The sequence below is a fragment of the Ranitomeya variabilis genome, chromosome 4, assembly GCF_051348905.1.
Source record: "Ranitomeya variabilis isolate aRanVar5 chromosome 4, aRanVar5.hap1, whole genome shotgun sequence".
Taxonomy (NCBI): Eukaryota; Metazoa; Chordata; class Amphibia; order Anura; family Dendrobatidae; genus Ranitomeya; species Ranitomeya variabilis.
In genome coordinates, this window is record NC_135235.1 from 336,963,020 (window position 1) to 336,987,771 (window position 24,752).

At 46.9% G+C, this 24,752-nt stretch overlaps 1 protein-coding gene across 1 annotated transcript in view; it reads right to left on the minus strand.

The window, feature by feature from the left end:
- Positions 1–1,298: 1,298 nt before the first annotated feature.
- DPAGT1 (dolichyl-phosphate N-acetylglucosaminephosphotransferase 1) overlaps positions 1,299–24,752 on the minus strand; it is a 62,350-nt gene continuing 38,896 nt past the window's right edge. The window contains exons 6-9 of the mRNA XM_077250597.1: positions 22,549–22,737; positions 21,825–21,912; positions 21,580–21,732; positions 1,299–1,587 (exon numbers count right to left, since the gene is read on the minus strand). Coding sequence (XP_077106712.1) covers positions 1,522–1,587; positions 21,580–21,732; positions 21,825–21,912; positions 22,549–22,737 — 496 coding nt within the window. The 3' untranslated portion in view covers positions 1,299–1,521. The remainder of the gene's footprint in view (positions 1,588–21,579; positions 21,733–21,824; positions 21,913–22,548; positions 22,738–24,752) is intronic.

Genomic DNA, 24,752 nt, shown 5'->3' on the forward strand with positions numbered 1-24,752 from the left:
GTTCCTCATCGCTGAAGGGATAGCGTCTCTTAGAGGATGATGGTAGGAAACCCCTTGTATTTTGCTTATCCCATTCTTTTTTAATTAGGTCTTTAATAGTGGGTATGACGGGGAAGGATCTACGTTTTTTCTGTCCTAACCCCGCAAACATGATGTCTTGAGCCAATTTTTTCCCTTTCTCGTCTGGGCACCCCATTGCGCTCCTGACAGATTTTACTAAGTTGTCTATACTGCTGTTAGGTAGACAAAGCCCCCCTTCATTCTCGCATGAACTCGGCTGGGATCCAGATTCGTCCGAGGATCTATGTACATCCTCTGATTCTGAGCTTGCTGGAGATCGGGACATGCTTGGTTCGCGGGTACTGGTGCTACTTGTATGCGCCAAACCCTGCAGTCATTATATTCTCCTGCCGTAAGGTTAGTATGATACATTCTGAGCATAACCTTTTGGTTGAGAATCCGGAAGGGGCTGCGTACATAAGGCACATTCCTTGTGCTTGGACTTGTGTGTCCTTTTCTTAGTCTAGAGGAAGGGGATACAGGAGGAACATATATCAGCATGTAGGAAGAGGCTTTTTAAAAACTCACCCAGTGAAGCTGACAGGTACTGGTTCTGGAGGCTGATTTTTTGGCAAGTGATCCTTCTGTTTGGTGGTAGATCGTTTCTCCGGAGGCCGACCACCACTCTTAGTGCTGCTCCTAGCGCTTCTCTATTTACGGGAAGAACACTGCTCTGCTGTAGGCAGGTGCACTTCGTCGGCCGGTGAAGCCATACTCACACACACCGGTCCGACGTCAGCGCCGCTGTTTAAATCTGGCGCGGAATCTCCTGCCTCCCCGGACCTAACGGGTCGCCAGAGCACTTCCGGGTTAGACGCGTCGCTCTCTCTCACCATGCAGCACGCGCGTCCTCATGGAGCCGGGCGGACCAGCGGTGACCGGTCCCGGACCATGGATGGCTGACAGACGAGGGGGGAGGCTGCAGGCAGGGGCTCCCCCACCGCTGCTTCTGGAACCGCAGCCACTGCCGTTCCCACAGAAACCGCCGCAGGCGGGTGTATGGCCCAGGAATCCTCTTCATCTGTAGGTAAGCAGGGATTCCTATAGGAACAGGAAACCTAAACTGAGGAGGAGAGTGGACCGCCTCCTTTTATTCTGTAGGTTTCCTGTTCCTATGGGCGGATCCCTCTCTCTCATGTGGGGTGCTGTCGTGGCGAAGGGTAAAAGATCTTAGGAATTTCCCTCCTAAAAATATCACATTTACATAAAGAGAGAAGTGAAATAAAAAGACAAGTTAATTAAAAATATAAATTTTATATAATGTTAAATATTTAACATTTAAAAAGAAAATCCTGCTTTAGTTCCTTCAAAACAAATCATCCGTAGCCGTACCCAGTGCAGGTACACCAAAACGGCTAGTGCATCGATGTAAAGATGGATCCCTTGGGGACGGTCACATCAGATCCTGGGGATGGCCTGAGAGCAGCAGTGAGGTGAGTAATGGACAGTCCGAGGTGGAAGTCACACGTCATAGAAGAGTCTAACCAACTGGTACCGGATTAAGAAGGCACAGCAGCTGCCCAGAACCTGCAAGGCAACAAACATGCTGTGACCATTGCCCTCTATATACTGCAGACAGGTCTTGTACAGTGGTATCTGTAATGGGGTGAGGGCTACAGGTCACATCTCAGGCACAGTATGTGTGTGTGTGTGTGTGTGTGTGTGTGTGTGTGTGTGTGTGTGTGTGTGTGTGTGTGTGTGTGTGTGTGTGTGTGTGTGTGTGTGTGTGTGTGTGTGTGTGTGTGTGTGTATATATATATGTATATATATATATATATATATATATACACATATATACACACACACACACACACACACACACGTATATAGTTATTATATTTACAAAAACTTTATATATAAGAGTAAATGGGGAAAATATGGTAATTCTGTGACTCAACGTTACTTTTACCAACACATGCTGGTAAATGTAAAGATTTACCAAATCGCCCAGGTAAAAGTCCAAAATCGTACATTTATATAGAATACATCTGACTTTTACCAACGCTATTGAGAAATGTTAACATTTACCAAGACTTCACCGGTAAAAGTCCAATTTTACTTTTCATTTTGAGCTTTTACCGACGGCCTCGGTGAACGTCCAGATTGACCAGTAAATCCTAGGTTTTACAGTCCTTCTGACTTTTACAGTAATATATATATATATATATATATATATATATATATATATATATATATATATATATATATATATATATATACATATATACATACACACACATATATATATATACATATACATACACACATACACACAGTATATATATTTGTGGGTGGAGTTTAGCAACTGTAAATGTTTTCTTTCAAATCATCAACTGCACATTTTGTAAAAAGTTGCAAAGTTTGGCTAAAGGTACCTTCACACTAAACGATATCGCTAGCGATCCGTGACGTTGCAGCATCCTGGCTAGCGATATCGTTTAGTTTGACACGCAGCAGCGATCAGGATCCTGCTGTGATATCACTGGTCGTTGAACAAAGTTCAGAACTTTATTTGGTCGTCAGACGGGCGTGTATCGTCGTGTTTGACACCAAAAGCAACGATACCAGCGATGTTTTACACTGGTAACCAGGGTAAACATCGGGTTACTAAGCGCAGGGCTAGGAAAACACTAAGTTAACACAGAAAGATTAACTCCTCCTCTGCAGTATACACCCCTTCACTGGCCAGGATTTAACCAGTTCTTGCTTAGTGTCTGTAGGAGGCACTTGGGTCTGGTTTTTTTCAGACCCCAACTTTCTTATTTAATTTTAATTTTTCTGTACATTTTTATTTTTTATCTAACTGAGTGAAGGGGGTGACGGATTCCTTGTTTATAGGGTCCGCTCTCCCCTGAACCAGCAACAGGCGAGCACGGCGAGTATACCTCCCCGTTCCTCTCCTGCGAGGTCTGGAGCACGCCAAATTTTACTGGGGCGACGGTTTCCTCCTTGGTCCCGATCTCCCCCCCCCCCCCCTGCAAGATGGCGAGCACATAGAGCCTGGCTCTAATGTCCCGCTCCAGGGCTCGACAGACAAGGCCCACAGCTGATGGCGTTGCACAGCCAACAAAAGCCAACTGTGAGTACATACCCCCCCTGCGTTCCTTCTTTGCGGCAGAGGTGCGGTCCGGGTCCCTGGGGAGAGGCGCCGTCGGTTGGGGGTCTGCGGTGGTCAGCGGCGCTCCGTCGTGGCCACCGCCGCGCATCGCCGGGCAGGACCCAGAAATTTAGTCCCCGGCTTTTCAGCCGGACTAGGCCGCAGTGAGCAGATCCGTCCACGGCCGTAACGCCCCCCCCTATATCGGCGCTTCTCGTTTGGGACGAGAGGCGCCTTGCAGATCTCGGGGGCCATATTGCCACATCTTCCTGCAAGGTGGCTCACGCTGACCGGAACCGCCACAGCTACATTCCTCCCCGGGGACACAGGCACAGGACCGTGGGTAAGCTGCTTCAAGAAAGCTTAACCCCTTCCCTGCACATACTGCATATCCTGCTCTGTCTCTAAAGACACTGTGTCTCAATCTAAGGAGACCAAAAAGGGTAACAAGAAGCACACTGTTTTTCACTTCATGTGCCACTTGCAATACGGCCCTGCCCCGAGCTCACAGTACCCCGTTATGTGCGGATTGTGACCCGGCCTCTGTGCAGCCGCCTCCCCGACCCTGCAGAGCCTAGTCCCCCTGAAACCACTTCCCTGTCACGATCTATGGCTTCCCTAGCCAAGGCAATTGACTCCCTCCGGGGTTCCCCTTCAAGTCAGACCGAGGAGGACTCGGGCGACGGTACGGATCCGTCCATCAGCAGGGGGCGTACTCTGCCACTAACGACTCGGGGCTCCAGAAAACGTAACCATGTTCCATCCCCTGACCACGGACGAGTTGGTTTTTCAGCGGCTGCGAGTTTAGTATCCCGGTCCCCTTCTCCAGAGAACCTAAACGACTCTGAATGAGTCCAACGATTCTTACGTCCAGGATTCCTCCACTTCCCAACAGACACTCGATTCTCTCATTAAAGCGGTCAACAAGACCCCGAAGGTGGATGAGGAATCCGTATCTACTCCAGAACACAAGGTGTCGTTTAAAAAGACTAAACGTGTCCAAAAGGTTTTTGTCACTCATCCTGAGTTTAAGGAGATTGTGCAAAAACACAGGGACCGTCCTGACAAACGCTTCATGGGACAAAAGCCCTTTTGCTCAGGAACTAATCAAGGACTGACTACAGTCCCCCTCAGTGGACCCTGCTGTATCACATCTCGCTTCCAAAACTATCCTATCCCTGTCAGACGGTTCCTCAGTCAAGAACCCCTCTGACCGTCAAATTGATTACCTGGCTCGCTCCGTCTTCGAGGCCACAGGAGCCTCTCTCTTCCCATCCTTCGTTGCCTCTTGGGTGGCTAAGGCTATGGTCGCTTGGGCTGAGGTGCTTACCACGACCATCCAAGACAGCAATCTCCCTCCAGAGGCGATCAACCTGGCTAACCAGATAGCCCAGGCTGGGGACTTTGAAGTCAACGCCTCAACAGACACGGCCAATTGCACTGCACAGGCAGCCGCAAATGCAATCTCCATTAGAAGAGCCCTGTGGCTCAGGGATTAGCGAGCAGCAGCCTCCAAGCGTTCTTTGATATCTCTGCCCTACCAGGCTGGTAGTTTATTTGGAGAAAAATTAGACCAAATAATCTCGGATGCCACCGGGGAAAAGGTAAATTTCTCCCCCAACAAAAGCCTACCCGGCCGTTTCGATACCAACAACAATCTCGATTCCGGTCTTTTCGCAACAATCCCAACTGGTCATCTACATCCTTCTCCTCGGCATCAGGACGAGGTTCGCGCGGTGACCGAGGTCCCCAGGTCTCTTACAGACCTAACCGTAACTGGAAACCCAGACCGAGACCATCTGGGTCTAAGGGATCCAGATCCCTTAGATCCTCCACTCAATGACTCTCTGCAACATTCGGAGGGCACCAACAAAGTAGGAGGTAGTCTACTTTCGTTCTGTCAAGCCTGGCTCTCGGTCGTCTCTGACGAGTGGGTCAGGGAACTGGTGTCTTCCGGATACAAAATAGAATTCCCCCCCCACACACACACACGTTTCTTCCAGTCGTGTCCTCCCAAACCAAAGACAACAGCCTTTCTCCAGGCCATACGGGCACTACAAAGGGACGGAGTCATCATTCCGGTTCCCCAAGACCAAAGGTTCAAAGGGTTCTACTCGAACCTATTCGCGGTCCCAAAAAAAGACGGATCGCTGCGTCCAATTCTAGACCTAAAACTTCTGAAAAAATATGTCAAAATTCGGCGCTTCAGAATTGAATCCCTCCGCTCTGTCGTCGCGTCCATGGAAAAAGGAGAGTTCCTGGCATCTATAGACATCAAAGATGCTTACCTCCACATCCCAATTTTTCCTCCTCATCAGCAGTTCCTTCGCTTCGCATTTCGCAGGGAACACTTCCAGTTTGTGGCCTTACCTTTCGGCCTCGCCACCGCTCCCAGAGTTTTCACGAAGGTCATGGCGGCTGCCATGGCCATTCTTCATTCCAGGGGAGTGGTGGTACTTCCGTACCTGGACGACCTACTGATAAAAGGTCCATCTTACCCAGCCTGCGAAGAGTCCGTCGATCTCACGGTAGATACTCTCTCGCCTGGGATGGAAGATAAACTTCGAAAAATCCTCTCTGATCCCGGCTCAACGGATCTCCTTTCTTGGAATGACACTGGACACTTCCCACGGTCTGGTCATTCTCCCTCAAGACAAGGCCTTGCAGCAGGGAGCTCAGAGTCTTTCCCGTCCAATCTCCCACTCCATTCGTTTCAGCATGCGCATTCTCGGGCAGATGGTAGCAGCCATGGAAGCGGTTCCATTTGCGCAATTTCACCTCCGTCCCCTACAACATGCACTGCTGTCGGCGTGGAACGGGAACCCGTCCTCCCTCGACCGCCGTTCCACTCTGTCCCCACAGGTCAGAAGGACCCTCAGGTGGTGGACGCTGAAGTCCTCCCTAAACCAGGGAAGGTCCTTTCTCCCAGTGCGGTGGCTGGTGGTGACCACCGATGCCAGCCTCATGGGCTGGGGAGCGGTTTTCAACCACCACACAGCACAAGGGCGGTGGTCCACTCGAGAGTCTCGTCTTTCCATCAATCTCCTGGAAATACGAGCTATCAGGCTAGCGTTGTTCAGGTTTCACCATATTCTGGCGGGTCACCCCGTCAGAATCCAGTCCGACAACGCCACAGCTGTGGCGTACATCAACCGTCAAGGGGGAACCCGCAGCAAGACTGCTATGCTCGAGGTATCCCACATTCTTCGTTGGGCCGAGTCCAACCATTCGCCCATCTCGGCGATCCACATACCAGGTGTGGAGAATTGGGCGGCGGACTTCCTCAGCCACCAGGGTCTCGCCTCGGGCGAGTGGTCACTTCATCCGGAGGTTTTCCAGCAGATTTGTCATCGCTACGGGACCCCGGATGTGGACCTCATGGCCTCCAGGTTAAACAAAGTTCCACAGTTCTTTGCACGATCTCTCGACCCACAGGCCGTCGGAGTAGACGCCCTGGTCCTGCCGTGGCATCAATTCCGCCTCCCGTACATATTTCCCCCTCTTCCCCTGCTACCGCGGGTCATCAAGAAGATCAGGGCAGAGGGGGTACCAGTGATCCTCGTGGCGCCGGACTGGCTGTGCCGAGCATGGTACGCGGAACTGGTTCAGCTGGTCACCGACGTTCCCTGGCGTCTTCCAGATCGCATGGATCTTCTCTCACAGGGCCCGATTTACCACCAGAACTCAGGGGCCCTGTCTTTGACGGCCTGGCCGTTGAATCCTGGATTCTAGGCCAAGCAGGTTTCACTCCCAAGGTGTCCTCCACCATGATCAGGGCTAGGAAACCCGTGTCCATGCGCAGTTACCACCGTACCTGGCGAATCTTCTTCACATTGTGCGAAACACAAGGACGATCTCCTCTGGTATTTTCCATTCCTGCCATATTGGACTTTCTCCAATCTGGACTAGATTTGGGCCTTGCACTTAGCTCTCTCAAAGGTCAGGTTTCGGCATTGTCAGTCCTGTTCCAACGAAAGATTGCCAATAGATTGTTGGTAGTTTCCCGTGTGTCGCCTCCCTACAAAATGCCTTTGGATCCGTGGGATCTTAATTTAGTCCTTGGAGCTCTTCAGAAGACCCCCTTCAAACCGCTGCAGGACGTTTCTCTGACCTTCCTCTCCTGGAAGGCAGTTTTCCTAGTGGCTATTACATCCATCAGGCGTGTTTCGGAGTTGGCGGCACTCTCATGCCGACCTCCGTTTTTAATTTTTCACTCGGACAAGGCAGTCTTGAGGACTTCTCCTGGTTTTCTGCCCAAGGTTGTTTCCTCTTTCCACCTCAACGAGGAGATTATTCCGTCTTCGTTCTGTCTGGCACCAGTCCATCGCATTGAAAAGGCTCTGCACACTCTTGATGTGGTGAGGTCCCTTCGACGGTACGTCTCTCGGACGGCTCCCTTCCGCAAGTCGGATGTCCTATTCGTACTTCCAGAGGGACCAAGGAAGGGCTCTCCCGCTTCCAAAGCTACTCTAGCCAAATGGATTTGATCGGCTATTCAGGAATCCTATCGTGTCGGTGGGCGCCTCTTGGGCCATTCGGCACCAGGCGTCAGCACAACAGGAATGCAAGGCTGCGACATGGTCCAGCTTGCACACTTTTACGAAACATTACCACATTCATTCTCTATCTTCTGCAGACGCCGCCCTTGGCAGGCGGTACCTTAGCCGTAAGCCAGTGGTACATGGGGTATTAGCAGCTATGTTGTTCCCCACCCAGGCACTGCTTTATGACGTCCCATGGTCCTGTGTCCCCCAATGAGGCGTAAGAGAAAAGGAGATTTTTGTGTACTCACCGTAAAATCTTTTTCTCCGAGCCAATCATTGGGGGACACAGCACCCACCCTGTTAGCTTGTTGTTACTTCTTTGGTTTTGACATAGTTTATTGTCTTTTGTTTAATGCTCCTACTGCTTTACTACCGAACTGGTTGATTCCTGGCCAGTGAAGGGGTGTATACTGCAGAGGAGGAGTTAATCTTTCTGTGTTAACTTAGTGTCCTCCTAGTGGCAGCAGCATAACACCCATGGTCCTGTGTCCCCCAATGATTGGCTCGGAGAAAAAGATTTTACGGTGAGTACATAAAAAATCTCCTTTTCTTAGTACATGGCTTTGTTCCCACTGTAGCATGCAGAGATGCCATTTTGTAATATAAAGCTATAATATTTAGACAAGCATTTATTTTTTAATTTCTCCACAAAAGAAAAGTGAATGAGCAGTTGTGAATCTATCGCCCCCGGGGATTAGATGTTTTCTGGGATGTGATCACAGCAGTGCTCGATGTGTTAACTCTGCCTATTGTGTGTGTACAGCCAGACGTGGCATGTACGAACTCTACAATTCTAAAACCTTTTACTTTTAAGGCCAAGATCAAACGAGCATCATCATTAACTAGCACCAGACTCGTGTGCCCCGCAATCCTGCCCCACACCACAGGAAAATCAGTCACAGGCACCAGCACAATAGTATGGAGGGCGGCGAAAAGTTTCACCCCACATTGCCACAACTGTGATCAGCAGCTCCATGCACTGCTTCTTGGATCGGCATCATGATTATTTTTACAGCTGTATTATGAATCAGATGATTTTAAGTAGCTTTTCCCTTCACCCCCATGACAGTGCAATGAGGAGATGGACAAGTCTGCTATAGCACTGAACATGACCATCCCCTGCATGACAGCTGCAGTACATGGCTGCCGCTGCAGAAACTGCTCCTGCAAAACCGCACTACATATACAATGCCGCTACTTCCAGTCACCGGCAAAGCATGTCACGCAATCCCCTCGTGTTGGTGATCACTGCGACTGGCTGGTCAGAATTCACCAGTATGGAGGGTGGCGAAAAGTTTCACCCCACATTGCCACAACTGTGATCAGCAGCTCCATGCACTGCTTCTTGGATCAGCATCATGATCTATTTTTACAGCTGTATTATCGATCAGATGATTTCAACAGGTGGACCTGAAGAAGCGCAATGTAAGTGCGAAACGATCGTTGTCTGTATTTGCTCCATCGTATTATCCGCCTGCTGTTGGTATGACGATGCCACAATAAAGGATTCTGTTGCACAGGACGGTATGTGCCTATCCGCTTTCTTTTCTATAGACTAACATGTTACTGTAGTGATCGGATCAGTATGGTTATCTATCAGAGACTCCACCACGGAACTTTCTTTTTTGTTTTTTTTTGCTACAAGTAGAGTAGCGGACGTGGCAGTGATGTCCAATTTTCTTGTAGAAAAAAAAAAAAAAAGATGGTGCAGGATAGCTTTATACTAGCTATAAAGGGTCGCACATTAGTGGAACAAACATCAGTGTTTGTGACGGACGATTATCATTTGCGGAATAAAAAAGTGAAACACATAGTTAAACAATACGTAGCGCATTAGTGTAGTGAACATCACTAATATTTTATGCCTACTACGGTAATTTTATTGTGCTTCTAAATTGATCCTTTTTGCTTTTTAGTATTAAATTTCCTATAAAAAAGAGAGGAAAAACACAAACCCCACACAACACAAGTGTTAAGCACCACGTACACACACATCTCCAGTGTTATGAAGAATAAAATAAAACGTGGCCCATTCGTCAAGAAGATGCTATTCACCAGAGAAGGAAAACGCTTTTCCTTGCCTCTGACACAGATTCAGCTAGTGAGGAAGGCTCCCCAGCAAGGCACCCTAAAGCCCAGGCAACCCCTACAGTAATCGATCCCATATGGACTGCAGCCCCCAAAAATGATCAGTCTGCTATTCCAGGTTTCATGAGCAGATCAGGAATACAATCTGATGTTACAAGCCTCATGGAAATGTACTTTTTCAAATTCTTTTTCAGCAAGGAAATACCGTATTTTCCGGCGTATAAGACGACTTTTTAACCCCCGAAAATCTTCTTAAAAGTCGGGGGTCGTCTTATACGCCGGGAATCGTCGTGTACGCCGGTGTATATGGTGGGTGGGGAGGGGGAGTGATCCTGATGACGAGGGGGCGTCTCACAGGAAAGTGAGTAATCCCCATTACCTTATCCTAGCGGTGCAGCGTGGGGGTGTCAGTGCTGGGAGCGGCGGCGGCTGCTGTGTTCTGGTGCGGCGGCTCCTCTTCTGTGTGGGGCCTCTGTGCTGTGAGGTGGCGGCGGCAGCGGCGTATCTTTATCCAGTTGGGGCTCCTCCGGCATCTCCTTAGCCCTGGAGGCCCCGCCGCAACTCCATCGGTGCAATGTGGTGGCCTCCGGGAAAATGGCCGCTGCTCAGATTCAGATCTCGTGTCCCGAGATTTCGGGACGAGATCTGAATCTGAGCAGCGGCCATTTTCCCGGAGGCCACCGCATCGCACCTATTGAGCTGCCTCCGGGAAAATGGCCGCTGCATTGCACCGATGGAGTTGCGGCGGGGCCTCCAGGGCTAAGGAGATGCCGGAGGAGCCCCAACTGGATAAAGATATGCCGCCGCCACCGCCACCTCACAGCACAGAGGCCCCACACAGAAGAGGAGCCGCCGCACCAGAGCACAGCAGCCGCCGCACCAGAGCACAGCAGCCGCCGCCGCCACTCCCAGCACTGAGACCCCCACGCTGCACCGCTACGATAAGGTAATGGGGGATACTCACTTTCCTGTGAGACGCCCCCTCGGCATCAGGATCACTCCCCCCCCCCCCCCCCCCCCAAAAGGCACATATTCACCGGCCCTATAAGACGACATAGGGTGTATAAGAAGACCCCCGACTTTTAAGAAGATTTTATATTTTAACTGGTAAAGTTGGGGGGTCGTCTTATACGCCCAGTCGTCTTATACGCCGGAAAATACGGTAAGTGTTATGGTGACCCAGACAAATCTGTATTCCCATCAATTTTTCACTCAAAATCCCACGTCCTCATACGCCAGATTTTAAGGAATTGTGCTGCATATGGGCATAATCCGAAACCAGAGCTTTGGCAATACTGGAGTACTGATATACAACCCCTGGCAAAAATTATGGAATCACCCGGCCTTGGAGGACGTTCATTCAGTTGTTTAATTTTGTAGAAAAAAAGCAGCTCACAGACATGGCACAAAAATACAGTCATTTCAAATGGCAACTTTCTGGCTTTAACCCCTTCATGACCCAGCCTATTTTGGCGTTAATGACCTGGCCGTTTTTTGCAGTTCTGACCAGTGTCCCTTTATGAGGTAATAACTCAGGAACGCTTCAACGGATCCTAGCGATTCTGAGATTGTTTTTTCGTGACATATTGGGCTTCATGTTAGAGGTAAATTTAGGTCGATAATTTCTGAGTTTATTTGTGAAAAAAACGGAAATTTGGCAAAAATTTTGAAAATTTTGCAATTTTCACATTTTGAATTTTTATTCTGTTAAACCAGAGAGTTATGTGACACAAAATAGTTAATAAATAACATTTCCCACATGTCTACTTTACATCAGCACAATTTTGGAAACAATTTTTTTTTTTGCTAGGAAGTTATAAGGGTTAAAATTTGACCAGTGATTTCTCATTTTTACAATAAAATTTACAAAACCATTTTTTTTAGGGACCACCTCACATTTGAAGTCATTTTGAGGGTTCTATATGGCAGAAAATACCCAAAAGTGACACCATTCTAAAAACTGCACCCCTCAAGGTGCTCAAAACCACATTCAAGAAGTTTATTAACCCTTCAGGTGTTTCACAGCAGAAGCAACATGGAAGTAAAAAATTAACATTTAACTTTTTAGTCACAAAAATGATCTTTTAGCAACAATTTTTTTATTTTCCCAAGGGTAAAAGGAGAAACTGGACCACGAACGTTGTTGTCCAATTTGTCCTGAGTACGCTGATACCTCATGTGTGGAGGTAAACCACTGTTTGGGCGCACGGCAGGGCTCGGAAGGGAAGGAGCGCCATTTGACTTTTTGAATGAAAAATTGGCTCCAATCTTTAGCGGACATCATGTCGCGTTTGGAGAGCCCCCGTGTGCCTAAACATTGGAGCTCCCCCACAAGTGACTCCATTTTGGAAACTAGACCCCCCAAGGAACTTATCTAGAAGCATAGTGAGCACTTTAAACCCTCAGGTGCTTCACAAATTGATCCGTAAAAATGAAAAAGTACTTTTTTTTTCACACAAAATTTCCTTTAGCCTCAATTTTTTCATTTTCACATGGGCAACATGATAAAATGGATCCTAAAATTTGTTGGGCAATTTCTCCTGTGAGTACTCCGTTACCTCATTAGGTGGGGGTAAACCACTGTTTGGGTGCACGGCAAGGCTCGGAAGGGGAAGCGCGCCATTTGACTTTTTGAATGGAAAATTAGCTCCAATCGTTAGCGGACACCATGTCGCGTTTGGAGAGCCCCTGTGTGCCTAAACATTGGAGCTCCCCTACAAGTGACCCCATTTTGGAAACTAGACCCCCCAAGGAACTTATCTAGATGCATAGTGAGCACTTAAAACCCCCAGGTGCTTCACAGAAGTTTACAACGCAGAGCCGTGAAAATAAAAAATAATTTTTCTTTCCTCAAAAATGATTTTTGGCCCGGAATTTTTTATTTTCCCAAGGGTAATAGGAGAAATTGGACCCCAAATGTTGTTGTCCAGTTTGTCCTGAGTACGATGATACCCCATATGTGGGGGTAAACCACTGTTTGGGCGCACGGCAGGGCTCGGAAGGGAAGGCACGCCATTTGGCTTTTTTAATGGAAAATTAGCTCCAATCATTAGCGGACACCATGTCGCGTTTGGAAAGCCCCTGTGTGCCTAAACAGTGGAGCTCCCCCACAAGTGACCCCATTTTGGAAACTAGACCTCCCAAGGAACTAATCTAGATGTGTGGTGAGCACTTTGAACTCCCAAGTGCTTCACAGAAGTTTATAACGCAGAGCCATGAAAATAAAAAATAATTTTTCCTTTTCTCAAAAATGATTTTTTAGCCCACAATTTTTTATTTTCCCAAGGGTAACAGGAGAAATTGGACCCCAAAAGTTGTTGTCCAGTTTCTCCGGAGTACGCAGATACCCCATATGTGGGGGTAAACCACTGTTTTGGCACACGTCGGGGTTCGGAAGGGAAGTAGTGACGTTTTGAAATGCAGACTTTGATGGAATGCTCTGCGGGCGTCAGGTTGCATTTGCAGAGCCCCTGATGTGCCTAAACAGTAGGAACTACCCACAAGTGACCCCATTTTGGAAACTAGACCCCCAAGGGAACTTATCTAGATGTGTGGTGAGCACTTTGAACCCCCAAGTGCTTCACAGAAGTTTATAACGCAGAGCCGTGAAAATAATAAATGTGTTTCCTTTCCTCAAAAATAGTTTTTTAGCCCAAAATTTTTTAATTTTCCAAAGGGTAACAGGAGAAATTTGACCCCAAAAGTTGTTGACCAGTTTCTCCTGAGTATGCCGATACCCCATATGTGGGGGTAAACCACTGTTTGGGCAGATGCCGGGGCTCGGAAGGGAAGTAGTGACGTTTTGGAATGCAGACTTTGATGGAATGGTCTGCAGGCATCATGTTACGTTTGCAGAGCCCCTGATGTGCCTAAACAGTAGAAACCCCCCACAAGTGATCCCATTTTGGAAACTAGACCCCCCAAGGAACTTATCTAGATGTGTGGTGAGCACGTTCAACCCCCAAGTGCTTCACAGAAGTTTACAATGCAGAGCCGTGAAAATAAAAAAATCATTTTTCTTTCCTCAAAAAAGATGTTTTAGCAAGCAATTTTTTATTTTCACAAGGGTAACAGGAGAAATTGGACCCAAATATTTGTTGCCCAGTTTGTTGTGAGTATGCTGATACCCCATATGTGGGGGTAAACCACTGTTTGGGCGCACGTCAGGGCTCAGAAGGGAAGTAGTGACATTTGAAATGCAGACTTTGATGGAATGGTCTGCGGGCATCACGTTGCATTTGCAGAGCCCCTGATGTGCCTAAACAGTAGAAACACCCCACAAGTGACCCCATTTTGGAAACTAGACCCCCCCAAGGAACTTATCTAGATGTATGGTGAGCACTTTGAACCCCCAAGTGCTTCACAGAAGTTTATAACGCAGAGCCGTAAAAATAAAAAATAATTGTTCTTTCCTCAAAAATTATGTTTTAGCAAGTAATTTTTTATTTTAGCAAGGGTAACAGGGGAAATTGGACCCCAACAGTTGTTGCCCAGTTTGTCCTGAGTACGCTGGTACCCCATATGTGGGGGTAAACCACTGTTTGGGCGCACGTTGGGGCTTGGAAGGGAGGGAGCACCATTTGACTTTTTGAACGCAAGATTGGCTGGAATCAATGGTGGTGCCATGTTGCGTTTGGAGACCTCTGATGTGCCTAAACAGTGGAAACCCCTCAATTCTAACTCAAACACTATACCCAACACACCCCTAACCCTAATCCCAACTGTAGCCCTAACCCTAATCACAACCCTAACCCTAATCCTAACCCTAATCCCAACCCTAATCCCAACCCTAATCCCAACCCTAACCACAACTGTAACCCAACACACTCTTAACCCTATCCGTAACCCTAACCACAAGCCTAATCTTAACCCTATTTCCAACCCTAGCCCTAATTCCAACCCTAACCCTAAGGCTATGTGCCCACGTTGCGGATTCGTGTGAGATTTTTCCGCACGATTTTTAAAAAAATCTGCAGGTAAAAGGCACTGCGTTTTACCTGCAGATTTACAGCGGATTTCCAGTGTTTTTTTGTGCGGATTTCACCTGCGGATTCCTATTGAGGAACAGGTGTAAAACGCTGCGGAATCCGCACAAAGAATTGACATGCTGCGGAAAATACAACGCAGCGTTTCCGCACGGAATTTTCCGCACCATGGGCACAGCGGATTTGGTTTTCCATAGGTGTACATGGTACTGTAAACCTGATGGAAAACTGCTACGAATTCACAGCGGCCAATCCGCTGCGGATCCGCGGTTAATCCGCTGCGGATCCGCGGCCAATCCGCTGCGAATCCGTGGCCAATTCGCTGCGGATCCGCAGCCAAATCCGCACTGTGTGCACATGCCCTAGCCCTACCCCTAGCCCTACCCCTAACCCTAGTTCTAACCCTAACCCTAGTGGAAAAAGAAAAAAATATATTTTCCTTTTTTTATTATTGTCCCTACCTATGGGGGTGATAAAGGGGGGGGGGTCATTTACTATTTTTTTTATTTTGATCACTGTGATAGGTTATATCTCAGTGATATCTCAGTGATCAAAATGTACCTGGAACGAATCTGCCGGCCGGCAGATTCGGCGGGCGCACTGCGCATGCGCCCGCCATTTTGGAAGATGGCGGCGCCCATGGAGAAGACGGATGGACACCGGGAGCCTTGGTAAGTATAAGGGGGTGGAGATCGGTGCACGGGGGGGGGGGCGTCGGAGCACGGGGGGAGCGGAGCACAAGATGGAGGAGAGCGGAGCACAGATCGGTGGCTTGGGGGGGCGATCGGGGGTCACATCAGTGTTTCCAGCCATGGCCGATGATATTGCAGCACATCGGCCATGGCTGGATTGTAATATTTCACCAGTTTTTTAGGTGAAATATTACAAATCGCTCTGATTGGCAGTTTCACTTTCAACAGCCAATCAGAGCGATCGTAGCCACGGGGGGGTGAAGCCACCCCCCCTGGGCTGAAGTACCACTCCCCCTGTCCCTGCAGATCGGGTGAAATTGGAGTTAACCCTTTCACCCGATCTGCAGGGACGCGATCATTCCATGACGCCACATAGGCGTCATGGGTCGGATTGGCACAGGTTTTCATGACGCCTACGTGGCGTCATGGGTCGGGAAGGGGTTAAGAAATACTATAAGAAATCAAGAACAAAAAATTTGGTAGTCAGTCATGGTTACTTTTTTTAACCAAGCATAGGGGAAAAAATTATGGAATCACTCAATTCTGAGGAAAAAATCATGGAATTACCCTGTAAATTTTCATACCCAAAAATAACACCTGCATCAAATTAGATCTGCTCGTTATTCTGCATCTAAAAAGGAGTCATCACACCTTGGAGAGCTGTTGCACCAAGTGGACTGACATGAATCATGGCTCCAACACGAGAGATATCAATTGAAACAAAGGAGAAGATTATCAAAGTCTTAAAAGAGGGTAAATCATCACGCAATGTTGCAAAAGATGTTGCTTGTTCACAGTCAGCTGTGTTTAAAATCTGGACCAAATACAAAACATGGGAAGGTTGTTAAAGGCAAACATACGGGTAGACCAAGGAAGACATCAAAGCGTCAAGACTGAAAACTCAAAGCAATATGTCTCCAAAACAGGAAATGCACAAGCTAACAAACAAAAGGTAGCATGCACACAACAGGGATCACCAAAAAAGGATCACAAAAATTAAATAAGCTTTATTGAGTGATAATACAACACTGCAAAAGTTAAAATCAACTAAAATTGCATAACGCAAACAAAGCTATACATTGACCCACAATAGGGTCATGCCCTTGCCACACCCCAATTACGGTATATGACAAAAAAACCACATCAAACAATATATATATGTTGCCAATATTAATCCAAAAGACATGCAAAGATAAGATAAAGTCCTACTATCTAGATAATGCAGCTGGACAATAGAAGGAGGCACTGCACTATGAACCGGAAAAATGAACAAGCAAAGAAGATTATAAATGGTTCACTATTCAATTAAGCAGTATAGGCAGGTTTCATTTGGGAGACATTATAGGTTATTACCAGCAAAATATACAGAAAACTACCAAATACAGGGGCAATGAAAGCCCATATGGCGTGAACCTAATACATATGAAACCCGTATAGAACAATGCCTACAAAGGTATAAGATGGAAGAATGGTCCGCTATTGAAGCATGTAATCAGGATAAATTTGCACATAAACCTACCCTGGGTTTTATGCCATGTTTGTAGGACAAACTCCCATAAGGAAGCAAAAAAGGAACCTATACAACCTGAGCCTGTAGATAGAATCTCCAAAGGACGATGCCTGTATGGAACATGGGTGCAACAAGACATGAGAGGAATGGGGGAGGCAAGGGCACCAAAGATGCCCAACGCATGTCGCCAGAAACCCTGGCTTCTTCAGGGGCAGAAATTGCACAACAAAACAAATGAGGAACGAATGGGTGGAAACTGGAGTCAACGTCTGTGACCGAACTGTAAGAAACCACCTAAAGGAAATGGGATTTACATACAGAAAAGCTAAACGAAAGCCATCATTAACACCTAAACAGAAAAAAACAAGGTTACAATGGGCTAAGGAAAAGCAATCGAGGACTGTGGATGACTTGATGAAAGTCATATTCAGTGATGAATCGCGAATCTGCATTGGGCAAGGTGATGATGCTGGAACTTTTGTTTGGTGCCGTTCCAATGAGATTTATAAAGATGACTGCCTGAAGAGAACATGCAAATTTCCACAGTCATTGATGATATGGGACTGCATGTCAGGTAAAGGCACAGGGGAGATGGCTGTCATTACATCTTCAATAAATGCACAAGTTTATGTTGATCTTTTGGACACTTTTCTTATCCCAACAATTGAAAGGATGTTTGGGGATGATCAAATCATTTTTCAAGATGATAATGCATCCTGCCATAGAGCAAAAACTGTGCAAACATTCCCTGAAAAAGGACACATAAGGTCAATGTCATGGCCTGCAAATAGTCCGGATCTCAATCCAATTGAAAATCTTTGGTGGAAGTTGAAGAAAATGGTCCATGACAAGGGTCCAACCTGCAAAGCTGATCTGGCAACAGCAATCAGAGAAAGTTGGAGCCAGATTCATGAAGAGTACTGTGTGACACTCATTAAGTCCATGCCTCAGAGACTGCAAGCTGTTATAAAAGCCAGAGGTGGCGCAACAAAATACTAGTGATGTGTTGGAGTGTTTTTTTGTTTTTCATGATTCCATAATTTTTTCCTCAGAACCGAGTTATTCCATATTTTTTCCCCTATGCTTAGTTAAAAAAGTAACCATTAGGCTACTTTCACATTAGCGTCGTGCACTGCACGTCGCTATGCGACGTTGCAGTGCACCGACGCATAGTGTGGAAGCGCCGCACAACGGGGGCAGCGGATGCTGTTTTTCCACGCATCCGCTGCCCCATTCTGAGCTCCGGGGAGGAGGGGGTGGAGTTCCGGCCACGCATGCGCGGTCGGAATTGCTGCACACAACGCACAAAAAAACGTTACATGTAACGTTTTTTTGTGCTGACGGTCCGACGCAACAGTCGCACGACGGTTGCGACATGTGGCAATGCGTCGCACTGCGTCGCTAATGCAAGTCAATGGAGAAAAAACGCATCCTGCAAGCACTTTTGCCGGATGCGTTTTTTTCTACAGAACGACGCATTGAGACGTGCAGTGCACGACGCTAATGTGAAAGTAGCCTTACTGATTACCATATTTTTTGTTCTTGATTTCTTTTAGTGTTTCTTAAAGCCAGAAAGTTGCCATTTGAAATAACTTTAGTTTTGTGCCATGTCTGTGATCTGCTTTTTTTCTACGAAATTAAACAACTGAATGAACATCCTCCAAGGCAGGTGATTCCATAATTTTTGCCAGGGGTTGTACTCTCCAGCACACCGGTATTCCGTATGGCCATAACAAGGACACGATTTGAAGAAATGCAAAATTATTTGCATTATAGTGATACTGCGCAGTGTCTTCCTATGGACAATCCTAACTTAGTCTATAAAAAAAATTCGGCCAGTAATTGAACATTTCAACAGAAAATTTGCTGAGGCTTTCAACCACCAAAGGGAAATAGCTATAGATGCATCTCTGGTTCATTTCAAAAGGAGGCTAAAATCCCAACAATACCTGCCCAGTAAGAGGGCCAGATACGGAATAATACAAACTGAGCGAGAGTAGCTCAGGGTACACCCACAGATTTAGGGCCTACGAAGGGAAGGACACCCAGATTAACTCCCTTGAATGCCCCGCTGTCCTGGGGGAGAGTTAGTAAGTTGTGTGGGAATTGCTGCACCCACTGCTGGATAAGGGCTATCACCTCTACATAGATACACCAGAATCCCACTCTTCAAAGACCCTCTCTGTCAGAGGTACAGTTGCATGTGGCAATGTGAGAAGAAATCAGAGAGGCCTCCCTAAGCCGCTAATTGGGCAAATGCTGAGAAAAGGTGAAAGCAGAGCCCAATGCAGCGACAACATGCTGGTGGTCAAGTATAAGGACAAAAGGGATGTCCTCTTCTTGACCACCATACACCGTGACAACAGCTCCCTTGTCTCTGTCGGAGGTACCACAACACAAGTCCCAAAGCCAGATTGTGTCTTGAATTACAATCGGCACATGGGGGTGTGGATCTCTCAGATCAGGTCCTCCAACTATACAGTGCCATGTGAAAAACTATAGTATGGTACAGATGGCACTGTACTATACTTTTGTGCTGTTCTGATCTGCAGGCAATACAGGGACCATCCTTCAGTTTCAGGATGTAGTCATCATGGCCGTAATATTTGGCACTCAGGCCGGCGAGGGTCCCGGTGCTTTGGGAAAATGTTGACCTGACCTGAAACTGATGGTGTCCGTATAGTCCGAGAGGTTCCCCAAGCTGCAAGGAAGGGAATATCACAGAAAAGGTGCAGAGTATGCTCCAAGAGGGGAATCCAAAGGCACACAATTTACCATTGGGAAACCTGTCCTGAGAAACCTGGCCTTTGCATTAAGGATTGCTTCAAGGAGCACCACATGTTCACAAATTCGTAAAATGTGGGTTTAACCTGTTAACACACACTTTTATAATCTGATGTACTCTGCACAAAACCAACATAATTACAATCAATGCTATAACCATGCCTCAAGCTAATTCCTTGATGGGTGTAGTTTCCAAAATGGGGTCACTTGTGGGGGTTTTCCAATGTTTAGGCACAGTAGGGGCTCAACAAAAGCGACATTGTGTCAGCTATCAATTCCAGCCAATTTTGCACTCCAAAAGTCAAATGGCGCTCCTTCCCTTCCATGTGCCCAAACAGCGTAATCAGGAGAAATTGCACAACAAAGTGTATGGTGCATTGTTTCCTGTTACCCTGCAAAAACTGGGGCTAAAGTAACATTTTTGTGGGAAAAAGTAAAATGTTCATTCTTTCCTTCCACATTGCTTTAATTCCCGTGAAGCACCTGAAGGGTTAATACACTTATTGAATGTGGTTTTGAGTACTTTGAGGGGAGCAGATTTTGTAATGGTGTCACTTTTGGGTCCTTAAAAAAATAAAACATTTTGTAAATTTTTTTGGAAAAAAGAAAATGACGATCAACTTTTAACACTTCTAACTACCTAACAAAAGAAAATTATGTTTAAAAAATTGTGTAGGACATGTTATTTATTAACTAGTTTGTGTGGTTTAAGGGCATAAAAATTAGAAGTTTGAAAATCGCTAAATTTTCAATATTTTTGCCAAATTTCCAATATTTTCACAAGTAAACGGAAAAAATATTGTCTTTACCAGTAACAAACTGCAATGTGTCACAAAAAAACAAAATTTCAGAATCAGCGGGATCCGTTGAAGTGTTCCAGAGTTATTACCTCGTAAAGAGACACTGGTCAGAATTGTAAAAGTTGCCCTGGCCAGGAAGGTCTAGGGGTGGGTGAAGGGGTTTACACCGACAGTCAGACATTCACTTCTACATCGCTTAAAAAAAATATTTTCAAAGTAGAGTGCTGGGTGTGCAATATAAATGTGTTACTATTAGTGATGAGCCAGTATACTCGTTACTCAAGGTATCCCGAGCACGCTCAAGTGGTCTCCGAGTATTTCGGCGTGCTCGGAGATTTAGTTTATGTCAACGTAGCTGCACGATTTGCGGCTGCTAGACAGCCTGAATACAAGTGGGGATTCCCTAACAAACAGGCCACCCCCACATGTACTCAGGCTGGCTAGCAGCCACAAATCATGCAGCTGCTGTTGACAAACTAAATCTCCGAGCAGTCACAAATACTCAGAGACCACTGGAGTGTGCTCGGGATATCTCGAGTAATGAGTATACTGGCTCATCACTAATAGTAACACATTTATATTGCACACCAGCACTCTACTTTGAAAATATTTTTTAGTGATGTAGAAGTGAACGTCTGACTATCAGTGTAAAGCCCTTCACCCACCCACCACTCACTCATCACTAGTTACTATTCCCTTGTGCAGGCTTGCATGTGACAATACAACAGAGGTGCTCCTGTGTCAGCTTCTGTGCAATTCCTGAATGCGGACCACAGGAATCACAGCTGGTAGTGTTATTAATGTAAGGTCGCAGACAGACGGCCGTATTACTCGCCAAGGGATCGCATCGCAATCCTCGGACTAGCCAGCAGATCTCCTGACTGTAGTGTGACAGCATATATTTCTATGCAGCGCTCAGGTCAGGAGAGCCGACGGCGATGTGACCATCTGACTGTACCCTAAGGGGGCATCCATGTAGTGTATTGGGAGTAACACAATCAGACGCGAACCCTGCTCACCTGGATCAGAAGTAACAGCATGGTCAGATATTTCTCTTTCGTTGGCCCAATGATCTTCAGCACAAAGTTAATGAGGGTCAAATTACTGATCTCCATGAATTCTTCATCACCCTGATGTCGTCTGGTGTCCACAACACGAAGAGCCTCTGCAACCTAACCATAATGATGGGAGGGAGAGAGGACAGAAATCAGATTACTGGCAGAGCGCCACGGCATGGTGCCGATGAATGCACAGCTGTAGTTACCTTTATAACAAGAGATCCTGTTACTGACAGATGTTTTATCTTGAATTTGGAGTAGCTCATATTCAGGTTTCCTGTGCTGTGGTCAAACCTGAAGAAACATACAGGGAACAATGGTGGCATATGCTGTATAAGGGGATGCTCCTCTGTGCGGGTCACCACTTGTATCTCATAGCTGGGTGTAACAAGGTATACAGCTTGGGTATACAGTTTGCTTACAGTCCATATGATGGGTACAGGACCTCGGCTCTCTGCACACATGTATTACTTCTTCTCTATGGTGAGAGTAGTATAGCTGACAGATACCGACTGGCCCATTATAAGTCAATGGAGAAAAAACCTGATATGATCTTAACTATTCATAGCGGATCATAATAGATATGTTTATCATTCATCACTGGTGTAAAAATGGAGATCATGACACCAGTAAGACTGAGGCCAGGGTCACACGAGAGTATTAGTGTCCATAACTGGACTGCAACGCCTGGACCCAAACTCAGTCTCATAGCCAAACATAGAGACCCCCTGTCAGTTTGGGCATTGCAGTCCTCATCTGGACCATCAAATTCACTCATGTGAACCCGGCCTCAAAGACGATATGCCATCACAACCACTCCTGTCAGTGCACATGGACATCAAAGGAGAAAAACAGCTGTGCCTCCCAAAATGATATGGGGTTAACTATAATAAGACAAGCCCTATGAGTGCACCAGGGATGAAGCGTTACCTCGGCAGGCGATGACGTGGACAAGGAATGATGTGCAGTAACTGTGGCAATGAATACAAGAAGTTCAGTACTTGAGGAATGAAGAACAGCAGCATCGTTTTACTGAAGTGTCCGATGATTCCAACCACAGCAAAAGTCATCCCAGCAAAGTAACAAAATGTGTCACCAACAAAGACTCGGGAAGGATACCTGGGGAAAGAGGACACAAACATCCATAAAGGCAAAACACTCCAGAGACATGTACACCAAATATCAGGCTTCGGAAACACTAAGGCTACATCCCCACGGTCAGTAATCGGCAGCACTTTGGACGCAATACATGCCCGCTCCGTCTAAAGCGCTGGCGGCTTTTGAATGCAGGCAATTCCTCGGTGTTCATTGAACCGTGCGGAATCAGTGTGTCCAATACATTGTATGGGTGATATGTATCTTGCAGAGGCTGAGCGTCTCTGCAAGATAAATAGACATGCTGTGGTCTGGAGAGATGTGTCGCATGTCCGTCTCCACAGGGAAGCCGCGGGTGTCTGTGGACATATAGTGGGCATGGGATTTCCTGAAATCCCATCCACTATGCTGTAACATCTGGGCGCTACACAAGTACGTAGTGTCCAACCCGCAGCGTTTACTGACCATGGGAGCATACCCTTATAAGTCAGATGTGACAGATTCCCTATTATTATGGGCATACAGGTTATAGACTGCGGAGAACAGTCCTCCCTGTGTCTCATGTCAGATGTGTTGTTGCTGAGAAATCCTCTTTTATCACTTTATACAAGTGACCTCTTCCAGGCTCCGGGGCAGATGGTGCCCGGGAGATAACTCTGCCTCCAGAGATTATAGTACATGAAGGGGGAGTTACCAGTGTGATGTGTAATGGTTACCAGTGTGATGGCCGCTCTCCTGATCTTACTGCAGAGCTGTGTGTGATTATACCGGACACATCTGCAGCTTCCAGTCAGGCAGGGCGGTAATATTGCTGCAGTACAGCAGAGCTGTGTGTGATTATACCGGACACATCTGCAGCTTCCACTCAGGCAGGGCGGTAATATTGCTGCAGTACAGCAGAGCTGTGTGTGATTATACCGGACACATCTGCAGCTTCCAGTCAGGCAGGGCGGTAATATTGCTGCATTACAGCAGAGCTGTGTGTGATTATACCAGACACATCTCCAGCTTCCAGTCAGGCAGGGCAGTAATATTGCTGCAGTACAGCAGAGCTGTGTGTGATTATACCGGACACATCTGCAGCTTCCACTCAGGCAGGGCGGTAATATTGCTGCAGTACAGCAGAGCTGTGTGTGATTATACCGGACACATCTCCAGCTTCCAGTCAGGCAGGGCGGTAATATTGCTGCAGTACAGCAGAGCTGTGTGATTATACCGGACACATCTGCAGCTTCCAGTCAGGCAGGGCGGTAATATTGCTGCATTACAGCAGAGCTGTGTGTGATTATACCAGACACATCTCCAGCTTCCAGTCAGGCAGGGCGGTAATATTGCTGCAGTACAGCAGAGCTGTGTGTGATTATACCGGACACATCTGCAGCTTCCAGTCAGGCAGGGTGGTAATATTGCTGCAATAGGCTATGTGCACACGTAGGAAATGTGGTGCAGAATTTTCTGCACTAAATCTGCATCTCCTGGCAGAATCCGCAGGTGCGTTTTTAGTGCGTTTTTTATGCGTTTTTTGTGCAGTTGTTGTGCAGATTTTACCACTGCAGATTTCTATTAATGTAGGGGTGCAGAAACGCTGCAGAAACGCACAAAAGTAGTGACATGCACTTCTTTGAAATCAGCAGCGTTTCTGCGCAGATTTTTCTGCACCATGTGCACAGCTTTTTTTTTTCACATTGATTTACATTGTACTGTAAATCACAGTGCAGTTCTGCACCAATTCTGCACTAAATCTGCATCGTGTGCACATACCCTTACAGCAGAGCTGTGTGTGATTATACCGGACACATCTCCAGCTTCCAGTCAGGCAGGGCAGTAATATTGCTGCAGTACAGCAGAGCTGTGTGTGATTATACCGGACACATCTGCAGCTTCCAGTCAGGCAGGGCGGTAATATTGCTGCAGTACAGCAGAGCTGTGTGTGATTATACCAGACACATCTCCAGCTTCCAGTCAGGCAGGGCGGTAATATTGCTGCAGTACAGCAGAGCTGTGTGTGATTATACCGGACACATCTGCAGCTTCCAGTC